Source organism: Eublepharis macularius, chromosome 4, assembly GCF_028583425.1.
Source record: "Eublepharis macularius isolate TG4126 chromosome 4, MPM_Emac_v1.0, whole genome shotgun sequence".
NCBI classification, from domain to species: Eukaryota; Metazoa; Chordata; class Lepidosauria; order Squamata; family Eublepharidae; genus Eublepharis; species Eublepharis macularius.
In genome coordinates, this window is record NC_072793.1 from 105,892,993 (window position 1) to 105,910,278 (window position 17,286).

Sequence of the window (17,286 nt, forward strand, 5' to 3'; positions counted from 1 at the left end):
ACAGGCCCATGGTTGACATAGTGGCTTTGAAATCAAGAGCCACTCTTGACAAGGCAACTTCAGCATGAATGCTGAAGTTCTCAAGAACCAACTAGCCTCGGAGTCCTCAGCATCACTTCCAAGACCACCTCTGTCAGCTCAGGGAGGAAAATAGAAAAGAGTCCAGTAGCACCTTTAAGGCTAACCAACTTTACTGTAGCATAAGCTTTCGAGAATCACAGTTCTCTTGGTCAGATGCATCTGACAAGAACTGTGATTCTCAAAAGCTTATGCTACAGTAGAGTTGGTTCATCTTAAAGGTGCTACTGGACTCTTTTCTGTTTTGCTACTACAGACTAACACGGCTAACTCCTCTGGAGCTCAGGGAGGAAGACTGTTGGGCAGCAGGATGGGCAGTACAACATAATCCCAATCTTATATCTCAGTCCCAACTTTAGGCATACAGTCTCAAAACTGGTAGTATCCTGGATGGGCCTGCATGCTAAGGAGACAGAGTCCTTACAGACTACAGCGACATCACCTCCCTGCCCACCAGGCCTATTCTTTATCACTGAGTATCCTAGGGGATTCCCTGATGTGGATAGCTCAGGCAAGCCTGATCTTATCACATCTCAGAAGATAAGCAGGGTCGGCCTTGGTTACTAATTGGATGAAGACCCCCAATGAAAATCAGGGTTGCAGAGAAAATCCCACCAGGGGTTGGCTTGATGGTAATCACCACCTCAGGGAACAGAACTGGGAGAGGTTAACCATTCCCCCCTTACCATTTCAAGTCTCAGTGATACATGCCAGGTCAGCCTTCTCACCCAGGATGGCTGTTGTTTCACCTGGTATTTAGCATTAGGATTTTGTAGCCTGACGGGTTGTTGATATGGTTATCAGTTTTGAGTTTTAACTAAAAAAACATACCCTTTTTCATTATCCAGGTTACTATGTATTGGGCCAAACTGAAGGGACACTCATAACATTATCACAACAAATTGCTGGAATTAAGCTATTTTACTCCTCCTTCACTTCTGCCACATAATAATTTTTTTTTAAAGACACCCAGAAGTTAATATTTTATATACATTTCTACTTAATTGTAGATGGTGAGAAGATCCAACTCCTAGCCAGCGTTTTGTTTTGAAGCACTATGACATTCTACAAGCAGCACAGAAGCTAGAGAACATAAATTTGTTACTATTTTATCCAAAACTCCACACACAAATTATGCAATCAGCATTACAAAAACTATGGCATCACAGTTCATTCAACTTGCTTATTATATAATTCAGCTGATAACAGGAAGATTTAGAGAATGTAAAATTTTAAAACACTACCTTGAAATGGGCTAAAGTGTATTTCCGATGTTCACACCACTCAGAAAAACAGGAGAGGCTTTTGAAAAACAGCAAAAGATTTCCACTCTCTTCAGCTCTAAAAAACAGCACAAGAGATTTTCAGGTAAAATAATGGTCTTTCTTTGGTAAATAATTCTTTTTAGATTAGTTTTACAGAATTTCTGTTGTAAAGAACTTTCCACATCATTACATTACATTACACTAAATTAGCATTTCTTTCTCAGAAGCAGTAACTATCATTGTGTGACTATTTGGTTTAGGGCTGGATTTTTGTGGAGGGTTTAACTGTGGAGGGTAAAAACACCATCAACAACAAATAATAAAATCATAGATATAAATACAATATCATATAATATCTATGTAATATTATATAAATATAACATAAACATATAATTTAATTGCAGGTTAAAAACACAAGCAGTTAACCAAAAGCAAAAAGCAAAGCCAGCAAAAAAGGGGTAGGGGCAGGATGACTAATCACTAAATGCCTGGAAGAACACAAGTGTTTCCATCTGACATCTAAACTCACTTATCAAACTCACTTATCAAAAAAGGGAAATTGAGAGACAGGGACATCAACAGGATGAAGCAGAGAAGGTCCTGTCCCTTGTAGCCATCTCCAGTCAACAGGTCTCTCACACAGATCTTAGAATGTAGGCAGATTTATATGGGAGAAGGTATCCTTCAAGTAGTTAAGTCTCAGCTTCCCAAGGTTAGTGTGAGCACTCTGAATTGTGCTTGACAACTAAGCCACAGCTAGGACAGCTTTTTCAAAAAATGCTGAGGCGCATCAACCTTGCAGCCGCATTCTGTTGTAATGGAAGTCTCTGAACAGTCTTTAATGTAGACAGATGTACAGCAGGTTCCAGAAATCAATTCTAAATGTTATGAATGTAGTAGAAAAACCCTTCATTCCCCATGTTACCGTAATGAAATTATGTATCACTGCAGTAATATCCTGTTTTCCAAGAAGTAATGCAGGCAATGAACAAACCAAAGTTCTTTAAAGAGACATATTCATCTGCTGAACGCAGTATTCTCATTCAGAAAGTTATTACTGATTTTGTACCCAAGCAGATAAACACACATGCATAGAAATTCATTCAGTTGTAGTAGGAACTGCTATTACCATCCCCCACCCCACTCTAGCCCTCAATTGAATCCAGATGGGGACACTACTGATAGACTTAAGTTTCAGCTGACCACTAAACAAATGCCAAGCTGAAACACTTCACAGTGTCAAAAAGCAACTTTAGGAAGAATTATATAATACTGCAATCACGAAAAACAAGCAAATCTAACATGAACTCCCCAACAGCAACTTCTGAAAATGTTTGTTCCTTTTACACTTTACTTTAGATGTAGTAAAGTCACTGTGAAATAAATTTGTCACATGAATTTCATTAGGTAAGAGCTGCTATTTTACAGGCAGAGTAATACAAATGTTTCAGTCTTAGTGGGAACCACATACAAAAGAAAACACTCCGTTTGCATTAAGAAAATGTCAAGGCGCTTGCATTTCCTTTACAAGCTGTGATTTTTGCGGTTTCTCACCACCCATCCACTGCAGACAGCCAATATGTTGTTCTTGAGGACCCACTGAGCTCCAGAAACAAAACTGGGCAGAGAGATGGCCAGTGTGCTGCAGAGGGAGGGAGAATCAACAAAAACTGAAGCCCTCTCTTAAGAAAATTCAAAAGCATTTGTTTTCTTAAATGAATGGTTGAATACCGGTCTTATCACCTAAAACTGACATTTTGCATAAACCAGTCATCTAATATGGTAATATTAATACTGGCTGCCACTTGTTTGAAAGTACTTCTTAAATGTGACAGCTATTGCAATGCAATAAAAAATGTCCAGGTTTTTTTTTTTACAGGGGAGGGGGAAAGACCAGTCAATCTTCACAGCTACTGGCAGAAAAAACATCAGTTTGGCTGTGGGAAATATGTGTTGAAAGAGAACTAAAGGAGACAATAGTCATTTAAAAAAAAATAAAGGAGCCAATAGTTAGACAGGAAGAGTGTGGGAGCAGATCTGGCACTGTGTCATCTTTATACTGTAATGATGTTGGATATATTCATTTTGTTTACAGTGTCTAAACACTATCTCTGTTTTTAGCCTGTTTGTATAACTGAAGAGTACACTCTGGATTTCTATTCAATTTTATCTGAAAGGAAAGAAAGAATTGTTTCAGGAAAAGAGTATCTGATGAAGGGAACTTTGACTATCAAAAGTTTACACTCTGAAGATCTTGTTGGTCTTTAAGCTACTATTGGACTCCAAGTACAGCTTATATATATGGGGATCCTACCCAAATTCACCTAACATGGAAGGGCAGATGTTAATTCATCTCCAGTTTGTATCTTTTTTTTTATGAAGTCATAGATATTTCTCTCAGATACTTCTTGACATAAATTTCAGATACTTCCTGTCCCTAACAACATCAAAGCAGGGGAGGAACCTCTCATAGAGTTTTCAGCCTAACCAGGAGAGCCAACTAAGGTCTCTTTAACTCTTTACAATTCACTCAGGCAATTATCTAGAATTTCACCAGATCTCTTTTAGTCTAAATGTAGCTCTCCTCATGTCTCCACACCCTATATGTGTTGAACTCTCCCTGAAAGAGCTCTATTTGATAATGATCCCACTAACAGCACACAGCCCCTTCTCATGTTAAGGACCCTAACATCTCCTGTAAACATTTATAACACTGTACTCCAGTTAATTTTTGGAAGAGAAAGCTCCACTTTCCACCTTTTATCATCCTTCACAAGTTATCAGTTCTCACAGCACCTTTCATTCACCCATCCCTTCCATAGTTCTGTCTGTTGCATACTGCAACCACTACAGTTTCTCAGCCCTTTAGTTGCAGATCTCTAGTTAATAATACAAATACCCACAAAAATCAATTATTAATTTGCTGTATCATTAACTGTATATTCTATATATTAAATAGCATATCTAGCTTTCTTTCGCCACCTGCCACAAAATGTCTGTTAATCTACTATTTATTTCCTTTCAGAGTTCTCCAGTTATTAAAAGTGAGCTGTTTCATCAAGATGAGCTGTATCCATAAACTGTCCAACTAAGAGTTAAAATAGGAGACTGTGACTGTGACCATGGCTGTGTGGAGATATTTTCCTTTACTTAAAACAGCTATGTGGGGCTTTCATTCTGATTGGGAAAGGAACAGTCAGAGAAGAGTAATGTAGGGATAAAGGATTACAGATGGGAGAAATTAAATGAGCAGAAGGCAACCAGTCTGCAATACTGGTATCTAGGAGACCCAGGGGGAACAAGACGGATGGGGATAGAGAGAGAACTTTTTCTCTCTCCTCCAAAATACAAGAACTCCCAATGAAGTTGATGGGAAGTAGATTCAGGGCAGACAAAAGGAAATCCTTCTTTACTCAACAAGTGATTAAAATGTGAAAATTGCGGGCCATAAGATGGTCATAGGAATATATGCTTTTAAAAGAGAATTACTCACGCTCTGATTGAATCTCGGTTGGACTGCTGCAACAAGTAAGTTGCCTTTGATAACTGTTCAGAATCTTCAATCGATTCAAAATATAATGGCTAGGCTGCTATCTAGCACAAGATACAGGGATTACATCCAACCGGTTTAAAAAGCTCTACATTCGCTGTCAGCTTCCAGAATTCCACATTTCTAAGCACTATTACTTATAAAGCTCTACACAGTTTGGGATCAGGGTACCTAAAAATTATTCTTATCCCACATGAACCTGCATGCTAGCTAAACAGAGAAAAGGCATTTTACTGGTGCCTAGGCTGTAGAATTCACTTCCCAAAGAGGTTCACCTGGTGCAAAGTATACAGTCTTGTATGTACCAACTAAAGACTTCATTAAGCTTCTTCTTTCTTCTCTGTCCTTTTTTCTTACAAGATTTATAGCTGTTCTCTTGTTATGTGTGTATGTGCCATCAAGTCACTTCTGCTTTATGGGGACCCTATTAATCAATGACTTCCAAATGTTCTGTCATTGACAGCCATGCTCAGGTCTTGCAAGCTGAAGGCCTACTGTTGTTATGCCATCAGTATTTTTAGAAGATTTTATGTTGCATGGTTTTTAGGATGTTAAAAGAGCATTAATTATTATCTGATGTTTTCATTGCTTTTAGGGTTATACAGTATAAACATTTTGAATAAGCTAACTGCCCTCTCTCCAACTCACCGCTACTATTGTCCCTTCCCTTAACAGAAAAGCACAATTAATATCTGGTTTTGCACTGTGATTTGGAAGAAGTCAAAATGCTTCCAAATCACAGAAGACAAAAGCCAGTCAAAATCGGGCTTCTGTCATTATCATCATCAGCTATGCATACAGCATCATAATGTACTATTCATACAGCGCTATTGACTAAAGATAACCAACACTTCTGTTGGTATACAAGACATTATAAAAGAAGTGACTCGGGGAAAATACTTTTTAGCAAAACCAGTGCTGAAAATTTCTAAATATATATGTATGTTGGCAAGACACAATATCTTAGACATGAACTAGCAATATATATTTTAACATCAAAAGGCATGGTTATGTAATTTAATATTCTCAATCACAAAGGCTATAACATTTTGTATACATTTCTGTCAACAACCAGCAAGTACACCAATTACATGTATTGTCCACGTTTTATTCCTTTATATTATTAAGAAAGCCTTACCTGGATACAAACTTGCTTAAATCAGAAGACTCCTCAGATTCTATTATAATGTTAAGGTCAGTAACCACAGCATAACCATTTTTGTCACTCTGATTTGAAAAAAATAAATTTCATTATTAGACAAAATGATATCTCATAAGAACGTATCAGAAAATATTAATATATGCCAATTAATCATCACTATCTTGATTTATATGAAATATGTATACAAATACTATGTAATAAATATGATCCAAAAGGCTAAACATTGAGAAATCTAGGTATTTGAATGCCTAGAAAATATTGTTCACTATTTATTATTTATGGTATTTATATTCTACCTTTCTCACTGAGACTCAAGGTGGATTACAGAAATACAATCAACAGGATGGGACATCCAATAAACATTATTATTATTATCACTATTATTATTTATGGTATTTATTGTCCACCTTTCTCACTGAGACTCAAGGTGGATTACAGCAATATAATCAACAGGATGGGATTTTCAGTAAAGAATGTAATAGGGTTGAGATAGCAGAAATCTGAAAACAAGCAATAATAATCTGAAACAGAACTGAAACAAACCTTACACATTAAATGCAGAAATTCCATAGTATTACAGCAACAGACAGTACACAGTAGTATAGTCCACAGTCACCCCTTTACCAAAACATCTTTCTGAACCACTGCATTATAATATAGCCTTATTACCTTTATAAAAATTCCCTTCTGAACAATTCTGTTTTAGATAGCAGGATGTCAGGAGTGTGGCATTCCTGATATTCTCAGGCAGTCTATTCCATAAGGTGGAGGCCACAACAGAGAATGTGCATGTACAGGCAGTTGTTAATCTTTCCCATTTGCAGGGTAGTACCTACAGAAGACCCTGCTCAGATGAACAAAGCTGTTGTGGCAGAGCATAGGGGGATAAGCAGTTTCGCAGATATGAAGGGCCAAGGCCATGAAGAGTTCAATATTTTGAAGTAAGCTCACTAACTGAAGGGCAGCCAATTGACAAAATACGACCAAATGAGTTAAATTATTATAGCATAGCAACAAAAGGTTTATAGCAATCCAAAGGCTGAACCCTACAAAGGTGCATGAGTTTCAGGCCTTCCCCCTTCTGCTGCAACCTAAAATGTCCCCAAGATGTTACTTGAAATGCTTCTCTCAGTGTTTTCAGAGCTGAGTCTTCATCCTTTTATCTTAGTCTTTTCTAGGGCAAAGACCTAGTGAAATGTGGGAACAGGACAGGGAATGACTACAATAAATGAAAAATTCGTAATTTTGCAAATGAAAGATACATAAATCCCTGGTCATTTATGCAATATGTGCCAACTGCAAAACTGCAAAATTCAAGCAGCACTGAATACTGTAATCAACAGGGCATTAGTATGTTATGGAATACTTTTGATATGTTGCATGTCCCAAAAGGGAAGAGTGAATAAACGTTTTAAAAAATAGAATAACTAAAGTTACATGTTCTTAAATGCAAGAAGACTATATTGTAAATGCAAGCATTTGAATCCATTATATATACCAAACTCCCACCCCAACAGTCCTGATCGCCATGTAAGACTCCAGTGCTCTAGTGTTTGAGCAATACATTTCTATGTTAGCAAAAAATTCCATGCATACCAAAATCGCCTGAAGGCAAATGGACACAGATGTGCCTGGCTAAGCAGACCAAAATAACTAATAACAAATAACTGGGGTGCCATAGCGACAGTTTACTGCTGGTTAACTTTTTTTGTACTTCCTCCACTGAAAGGTCTGGCACTTGGCCATTCCTAGTTCACTGATTATTCCTAGTAGATTCAGCACCAGCAGTAAATTACTGCTGTTCCCACAGAGAGGATTGGAAGAAACAATGCTATCTCAGGAATACAATATAATTCTGTCCTCCTGAGAAAAACAGTTGGGTAGAATTTTCTATCCACCCTTAATTCTCTAAAGTAGTATAGGATACTCCTTCCTTTCCCTTGCACCCAGGAAAAATTTCCATGAAACAGCTGGTTTTAGATTTTGAATTTAAAGAAACTGACATTACATACATGTATGTATCCAAATGCCATCTTGTGGTTGAAAAAAAGAAACACCATTTATTTGTTTTAGGTGTTTGTATCCATATTTTGACAGGAAACTCTCCTCCCTAGGCAGTTACAATATTCATAAAAAAAATAGTTCCATTATAAAAACACAAAATTAAAGGTTTTAAAATACTGAACAAAAATACATGCATATACACACACTGTAGAGCAGAGAGGTGGTGCTACCACTTGGCTTTTTAACCTCTCCATGTCCTTGCTTGGACTTGGTTTATGTTAAGTATTCTAAAACTTCTTAACAAAGCAGTCTGTAAGAAGGGAAATGCAGCAGAAAGCCCTTCTGATTTTTGCTTTAAAAGTTTTGCATGTTCTGGTCTTTGTTGGGTACAGCCAAGCTGCAAAGGTAACTTATTCCCTTTAGAATCACTCGCAGCAGCAAGTCTCACTTTTTTAGTTTTTGTACAAAGTCCTGGATAAGGTATTTCAGGGACCAAATCCCTCCCCCTCTCCCCGCCCGCCGCCGCCGCCTCGTTTGAGAAAAGTAATGAGATTCTCTCTTCAGGGAATGGCCTTCATAAAAAAAGTCAATCATAAAAAAAGTCTGACTTAAAGTAGGGTGGTCTGGTTGTTCTCCTGTCTCCTGGGTTTTGGCATGCAACTGTTTTTTTTTTATTTTGTTGTTGTTCAATATGATACCTTCTTTAAGCTCTGAACACTAACTGTAATACTTATGTGCTCCAGCATTTTCTCAATCACTGGGTCTCATCATCATGTTCATTCCGTAAAGCTCCAATTTCTTGTATTTTCGTTTCAGGTTTACCATCTTGTTGTAGACATTTTCTTCTTCAGCTTCATCATCATCTCACCATGATGGTTACCCATATAATGGTGAGGCATGGCAGATCTGTAGATTTATCTTCAGATTTTAGTACCTCTATAGTTTTGTGGTGCACTTCAGCAACAGCATCTTGTACCTTTAGCTAAGCCACTTTGGCACTGGTTGGCTTTGAACCTTCTGCCTCTGAGGATTCTTGGGATAACTGAAGTTGACTAGTAAACTTCTCTTGCTTAATTGCTTCTTCGGGGACTCTCCTCTCTCCTCTGATTAAATTAAAAAGATTCATATCATATTCAAGTCTCAGTTCATCATCAAGTTTTTAGGTTATGTAGATTTTTTCAGGAATCCTCAGATCATTCACATCAAGTGCTCATCAGCTGAGAATAGTTGACTACACCACGCTGATTGTCCATGCTATGTGACTGCAGCATCAGTTCACAGCATTTCTTCCAACAGCCTGAAAGGAGATGCCTCCATCACTCACCAAAAACCAGGATGTCAGGTGCATTTTCCGCTTAGCTCATAAACCCTTGGCAAGACATCATCCTGGAAGATGCCACATCACAAGTGGTGCCTTTGTGGTGCAGCCTCCTGTGTGTTCAGCAAAAACTGTGTACGCTCCCAGGGCATTCACACGAGAGCCTTGATGAAGGTGAGTTATGACCCAGTCCACCACAAGGAGGGATGCTTTAACTCTCGGTCTTTCTCAGTTGCTCTGAAGGTAGCAATTGCTCTAATATTGTTCTCAGTATATAATGGATAGCAGGGTGGAAAGGTGGTATATAAATATTTTAAACAGACAAACCAACATGGATATTCTAAGGCAACTTTCTGCTTCAAATTTTTAAAGTGGTGGGAGGCATTAAAATATTTTAAGTATAGAGTACTTCGAACACATACATATGGTGAATTCAGTATTATGATAATCTTCTCATAGTACCTGATTTTCCTCTGTGAGCTGGAACTCCAGCTGAAAGGGCACTGACTGGCAATTTCCTGATAGCCTATATTTGTATACAGTTTTTATTCCACCTACAGAGTTAAGGGAAATACAAGTTGATACCTTAATTATGGTTATTTGTTCCTTTGTGCTCCAAGCGTTTAAAAATTAGTAATTACATTAATATTTATTATCTACTTTATTTTCAAAATTGATGCCCCAATTCTGCTACATATGGAGCAGCTTCAAAATTTATAAAGTACAACATGAATTCAACATGGATTCAAAATGATTGCCATAAATAAAAATAAATTATAACCCAAAATTTTAAAAATCCCACACATCTCAACAAACATATAATATAAGGTCAATAAGAATAAACTGATTAGCCCTACAAAAAACTGAAACAACTGACGCCCAACAATGAAACTATTTCAGAAAAATACCAGCAGTAGTTATGGTTTATTTCCAAGGCACGTTTGAATACAACAGCCTTATAAAGAAAGAGAACCTGTGCACCTCTTATGGCTGGTGGTTGCATATAGAGATGTTTTGTGTACAAAGAAAAAGAGAAGATCCTGCAGGGGCAGCAACCTCTAGTTAGACAGGACTGTAGGGGGAGTACCTTCTTTCTAACAAAGGATTTTCTCCTTGTCTATCTGCAAAATGCTTCTCTCAAGGTAATCTCCTTTTCTCAGAATTCTGGAGAACTCTTTCATTTAGCAAGGCAGCTAGTTTATTTTCTTCTCTTTCCTATCCAGTTTCTTAACTCTAATAAATCTTTGGATACTGCTGCATAGGCACTCTGCCAACAGATGGGCTTTTCACAAGGTGGATGCTGCCACCAAGGCGCAGACTGTGTAAAGGACAAATGCAACTCCCCAAAAGAGGAGGAGGCTGATCTAAGCTGGTGAGCAGGTTTATATGGGGAAAAAGTAGTCCTTCGGATATGTGGGTTCCAGGTTTTAAAGGTTAAAACTAGCTACTTGAAGTAAATAAGTAGTCAATACAGCTGTTGTAAAAGTAAAGTAACATGACAAAGCATTCTACCCCAATCAAGAAGATGACGAATTTTTCACAAGGTGAAGTTTCTAAGTTACCTTCAGTGGCAGCCACACATGAAGTTTACATAAAATATTTCAATATGGCAGAGTCCTGGCACAGTAGCATAAGCGTAAATTACATAAAAAATACCTTGCCTTCAAAATAATAATTGTCACAGTTGCCTCTCTGTGCTGTCCTAAGCAGTTACTCCCTTCTAGGTACATCAAAGTCAATTGTCTTAGAAGGGCGAATCTCTGCTTAGATTGCACTTCAAATCAAGTATCTAAACAATATTATTTAAGGTTTTGGTTAGTCTATATTTCAGCACTCTGTACAATTCTGATAAACCCATTTTGAAGAACGCTGCAGGTTAGAAATGTACAAGAAACCAGGGAGCAGGGGACAAAGTAACATCTTTCCTATAAAAAAAGCTTAAGAGGCTGGGCTATTAAAAAGATAACAGGGATTACAATGGCTTATTAAAATTGAAAACAGCATTGTGGACAAAGTGAAGAATCAAATACTCTCTCACTCATAATGCTAAAACTTAAGCGATATACAATAAAATGCTTTAACTTAAGGTTTAAGGCAAACAATTTTTAATACAACCCATAATGCTTTGCTAACTTGTGGGATTTGTTTTCTTAAATAATGGACTAGCAAAGCCATCTGCAGGCCAATTTTTAAGATGACATAATGCCTGAGATGGAACAGTGGTATCATCCAGCAGTACAATCCTTAAGTTCTCTGACAGGCATACACTAAAGATCATTTGGATTTTCCATTATAGCCATGAAATACTTGAGGAAATACAATTATTGCCTTGATCCATCACAACTTTAATAAATCCCACTGATAGAACTATAATGATTTTATGTTGTACTGTTTCAGCTTAGATTGCTCAGTTTTCATCTTTTATCTATATACATCACTAATACAATTACACAAATGGTGGATTCACAAGGACTTGTGGAGGGAATCTCATTTTCCCCTCTACCATCATGTCCTCTTTTTCTTCCCTGTCCCCCATAGCCTAACCCCCCTTTTCCTGCTTCCTTCTCTCTTTCCCAGCCCATTTCAGCTCCCCCCACCCCCTTTCTGCCCCTTTCAGCTTCCTCCACCCCTCCAGCAGCCTTTCCTCTATGACGCAGTTGCATGGCACTGTCTAAGCTAGGCTCAATTGCATGATGGATAATCTGCAAGGACTTGTAGGGGGTACTTCACTTTTCTCTGAATCCCCTTCTCCAGACTATTTCCTCTTTCCTTTCTCCTGGCAGCCTCCATTTGCTCACCTTTCCCTACGTTCTTCTCTCCTTCACACCCACTAAACAACTTATCTTATACCTGTCCCCCTTCTTTATCTATATTTATTAATTTGCTTCATTTACATATTGCCCTTCCCCACAACGAGGACCCAAAACAGTTTACATCATACTCCTTGCCTCCATATTATCCTCACAACAACCCTGAGAGTTAGGTTAGGCTGAGATTGTGTGACTGGATCAAAGTCGCCCAGTGAACTTCCACAGCAGAGCAGTGACTCCAACCTGGGTCTCCTACATCCTACTCTGAAACTCTAACCACTCCAGGATGCTGCTGAAAGGTAGCAAGCAGCAGGGCCTGAGTGAGTCATGCAAGTCATGTGGTGTCAAGTCGTCTGGTGGTTGCTTCTGGGCCTGACCCCAATGAGTCCTCCCTCAAAGGCCCAAATAGCCCTGGAAAGGGTCCCCTCCCCCTGCCTTTTACTGACTGAAACCAAACCCATTCTGTTATGGTTGCCTAGCAATGGCCATTAAGGGCATCTGATTTTTAAAGCTACAGGGGCTCCTTTAATCACTTGAGGGTTTTTTAGATTTCAGAATTTTCTGCAAACCTGGGGCATTTTTCAGGTGTATAGGAAGATCTGTCTTGACCAGTCATAGCTCCAGTCTCCAAATTTAAGCATCTACAGATCAGGTCCACTTGGCTATTGGTATATAAGATTAGTGTATCACTGTAATTATGAAATTGCTAACGCCACATTTTTAATGTAATAAACACAATACTAATACAGAAACTTCCAAATACTGTGAAAATTATGTTTTTCATGAAATATTACTGCATTGGGAAAAATACTTACTTTTCTCCAGTTGTTTCCTAGAATAATTTTTGAACCAGACACCTGTAAATTTCATCAGGAACGAGAAGTCAGACTCTAGTAATGCAAGCTGAGTTTTCAGGTTGGGAGAAGAATAATATTGCTTGGGGTCTTCTTGGAATTTTTTTTTAATTGATTTCCTGCAATAAAACATCGGCTAGCATTGAGAAAATAAGACAACTCTTTTAAATTCTGCTTCAGCAGCAAATTGGCACAAAAGCTAGGTTTCTGTAAATAAACGTTTGATACCTTAAACATCAACAGATTTACTGAAACATAAACTTCTGTGGGCTAGAACCCTTTTGACCAGATGCTCAAGTCTAACAGTGCAATCCTAAGAAGAGTTGCTCCAATCTAAGCCCATAGAAAGCAATGGGTTTAGACTGGAGTAACTCTTCTTAGGATTGTATTGTAAGCCTTCAGCTTTTTCAGGCCTCAAAACCACTAAGCGTGGGACCCACTGAGATACAAGCATGCAAAAAGAGGCAAGAAGCTTGGCACCCTTGCTTTCTAAGCATATATACCAGGGGTCCCAAAATTGGGTGAGCCTGAGGACTCTTTTAAAATTTTAAGAACTGGGAGTAGGCACATCACAAAACGGCTGCTGATTCCAAACATAAAATGTTGGGAGGTTGTGAGATGGAGACAACTGTTTCTGAATGAGTGCTCATGCAGATGCAAAGATAATACTTCCTGGGTTTTTCTAAAGCATCTCCTCGCCAGCAAGGTAGAGGAAAACCAAGACTGGTTATTTGCTTTGGGGAAAAGATGTATGAACGTTTGTTTGTTTAAGCATTTATATGCCTTCCCACATAGTTCAAAGTGGCTTTTAAAGTTATTTTAAAATTTCCAAATTAAAACCAAGATAAAATCTCCTCCCCCTTTAAAAGATGCCTACCCTTCAAATCCCTTCAAACACCCTGGCAAACATTCAGGTCTTGCAGCACCTCCTGAATATCTCCAAGGAGGGGCCTCCTCTCATCTCCTCAGTCAGCCCAATCTACAGAGCAGGGGCCACAATGGAAAAGGACCAGGCTGTGGTCAATGCCAGATGGACCTCCTTAAATGATGACACAGCCAACAAATGGCTGCCTGAGGATTGTAGCTGGCGTACCAGAAAACATGGAAAGAGACGATGTTTCAAATATGTGGGTGCCAGATCATGACGGTCATGACCAACACCTTGAATTGAACTCAGAAGCAAACTGGCAACCAATGTAGCTGTTTCAAAATGGATAACATATGACAACAATGGGGCTGCTGCATTCTGGACCAGTTGTAATTTCCAGATTTTCTTCAGGGGCAGCCCTCACAGAGAGTGCATTGCACTCATCCAACTGTGAGGTTACAGAAGCATGGATGATTAGGGAAGAAGCAAATGGGTACCAGCAAACCCACTGCAGGTACCAAATGGGGAACCACTGATGTACACTGCAGGTGAGGCTTGTGATTAAAAGGTGAGCCTGCACAACTCATTTAAGGATCCCAACCCATGGACTGAAGACCATTGAGTCTATGTCAAAAAAACCTTGTATTTAAACAAGTCTGTTGAGTCTTATGGCATCTTAAGCTATCCCCACTAGAATTCACTGTTTCAGAACAGGGACCTCTAAGTTTTCCACAAAACAATTTGACTAATATGGTCATTTTTAGCTCCAAATAATTAGCATTTTAAAACTTTCGAAGAAAAATAGGCAGACTGAAGTATACTCATTTCTTCTCTTTTCCCAATAGATACCAGTTGCAAGCACATCTCACTGCAGAGACCCCCAAGGCATTTTCAATTCCAAAGCACCCACTTCCTAACAATTGCATTTATTGGCTGCCAGTAATGAATCAAATAACCTTTACCTTTAACACTCCATTTCACATTACCTGTATTTAGGATAAAAACAGTGCTCTGCATTAGACATCAATCTCAGGCCTTTCCCAAGCATCCCAATACCCACTGTCCTCAATAGGGTCTTATTTCTAAATAACAGTACATTTGATTGGGCTCCACATATGTAAACTGACAAATACTAAATCTCCACATACAATGATGTGTATACTTAGCAAATTGTTTCAGTAAGTCCAACCAGAAAAAAGACCAACACAACAGAAAAATCCCTGAAGGATAAAGACAAAACAAATATTTTTAAAATGCATACATGGCCTTCGTTGTCTTCCCATTAGAATAAGCCATAGACCCATGCTGATTGCATTCATACTCTTCTGTTAACATTTTAATTTCATTTTCCAAAGACTGGATTTCATCTTCATAAACCTGAAGAATGTTGTTATTCATTTCTCTGATACCAGTTTCACTAAAATAAAAAGCATGAAACAGAAATTGGGCAAGGAATATTATTGCTGCAATAATGAGCTTTTAACTTCTATTTAAGTTTATGATTTTCATACTCAACCAGCCATTGTTCCAGAGTGTCAACTGAAAACTAAGTAGCACCTACAATAAACAGGGTTTTGACAAGTCTGTCATATGAATATAATAAAGATGTACATATGGAATAAATAAATGTGCACCTCTGGAACCAGGATATGCACCCTGACTTATATTTTCAGAAACTATACTGAAACAAGATTTCTCCCTTCCCATGCCAATAAATATTTCAGGTTTATATATGCAAAAAAATAAGACATTATAGAAACATTCTAGATGGTAAAATATTATAATATTAGTCAGGGCCGGCTCCAGCATCGCCAGCACCTGGGGCAGCTTAATGCTGCCTCTGTGCGTGCGCGTGCACCGGACTGCATAATGACGTCACTTTCCTTTTCAAGGAAAGTGGAACTTTCAGTGGAACTTTCTTCAGAATAAAAATACTATGTTTCTTCTTCTGCTAAACTGAAAACTTATGCTAAAATAAAAAAATTGTTACAATGCAAGGCAGCACAGTCTCATTTATTTTTGTTGCAACAAATATGACTATCTCAAAAGAAAAATGTTTGTAAATTAAAAAGTGGGAGAAAGCCAAAATCACAACCAACACTAATCAGCACATTGCTGTCCAAGAGCCAGGGAACACTAAGACTCAGACTACATTTTATGGACTGAACAAGACACGTGATCTTGATCTCCTCTTTTTGACCACTACCTTCTCATTTCTGTGCATACCCAGCAGTATGAGGCAGTTGGCACTGTTTATGATCAGCTTTGAAGATGGCATCAATCATTTTCTTTCAGCCAGAGAATAGACCAGGAAATGAAGATTCCCCTGGAGCAACCCTCCCTTCAGCCACTCAGGGACCCCTCAGGTACCAACAGTGGACACCAGCTTACCCACTGCCTCATCCTGCAAAATGGCAGCAGTGCAGGTGGATAGAGGTGAGCTGATGCCTATTACTATTACCAATGAAAGGTCTAAGCTACGTGGCCCTTGAGGCGTTAGCAGTCACCAGGGCTTGGTGGTTCTACTTGTTCCCGGCCACTAGCGGCCCTGTATGGCAGTAGCCCACCGGGAAATTTCCCTGTAAATGAAATGGCCGGCCAGCCCCTGAGCCTAAAACCCCGTGTAGGGTTGTCATGGATATCTTCAGAGGGAGGATAGGATAAAAAGTGTGATTAATAGACTGGACTATGTTAAATAGGAAGCACTCCCTCCCCTTGAAAAGTTAGCGCTCAAAACAAGCTAGAAATTAAAGACTTATTTTCCCCATTTACGGCTGCTGTTTTCGTCCAACATTTTTCCCCCTGAGACATGCTGCTTTTGCTTCTCTGTGACTACGCAGTAATTTGGACAACAGTAATTAGCAGATGCTCAGAAGGACCCTTTCCAAAATCATTTCAGGAATTCTACCCTTTCTCCGCCGAGCCGCGTAACCGCAGCCGCGTACGACACTAACCTGCTCTCCAGCCGAAGCTGAACTCGCCCTCGCCTCTACACGGATTTCTTCCGTCTGCGGGTTTCCCTCTCTAAACTAAGCGCCAAAAACAAAGCGTACTCCAGGCGCTACCATTAAGTATAATACAGGGGGACGAGAAAGAGAGAGATAGAAAGTCCTCGTGATAAAAATGGGTTTAGCGTCTCTCTCCATCCCCTTTGACGGCGTGGGTGTAGTTCTCAGACTCCTTGCTACAAGAGCGGAGAGTTCATCGCAGCACAGGGGCCCTTCGCGTATTTCCCCTTTCCCCTTCTCTCCCTCTCATCAGCTCCAGATAGCTCATTCCGCAAGTGTCCTTCGTTTACCGGACCGTCTATGAAACAGAGACCCACGGGAGGGTTATAGAGATGGGGGGCCTGAAATAAAACCTAAACAGCCGGAAAA

The 17,286-nt window shown here is 39.0% G+C and overlaps 1 protein-coding gene across 1 annotated transcript in view; it reads right to left on the reverse strand.

The window, feature by feature from the left end:
* CENPP (centromere protein P) overlaps positions 1 to 16,970 on the reverse strand; it is a 270,026-nt gene extending 253,056 nt beyond the window's left edge. Inside the window, exons 1-6 of the mRNA XM_054976147.1 lie at positions 16,864 to 16,970; positions 15,171 to 15,326; positions 13,003 to 13,160; positions 9,840 to 9,931; positions 6,032 to 6,120; positions 1,323 to 1,419 (exon numbers count right to left, since the gene is read on the reverse strand). Coding sequence (XP_054832122.1) covers positions 1,323 to 1,419; positions 6,032 to 6,120; positions 9,840 to 9,931; positions 13,003 to 13,160; positions 15,171 to 15,307 — 573 coding nt within the window. The 5' untranslated portion in view covers positions 15,308 to 15,326; positions 16,864 to 16,970. The remainder of the gene's footprint in view (positions 1 to 1,322; positions 1,420 to 6,031; positions 6,121 to 9,839; positions 9,932 to 13,002; positions 13,161 to 15,170; positions 15,327 to 16,863) is intronic.
* Between the last annotated feature and the right edge of the window lie 316 nt (positions 16,971 to 17,286).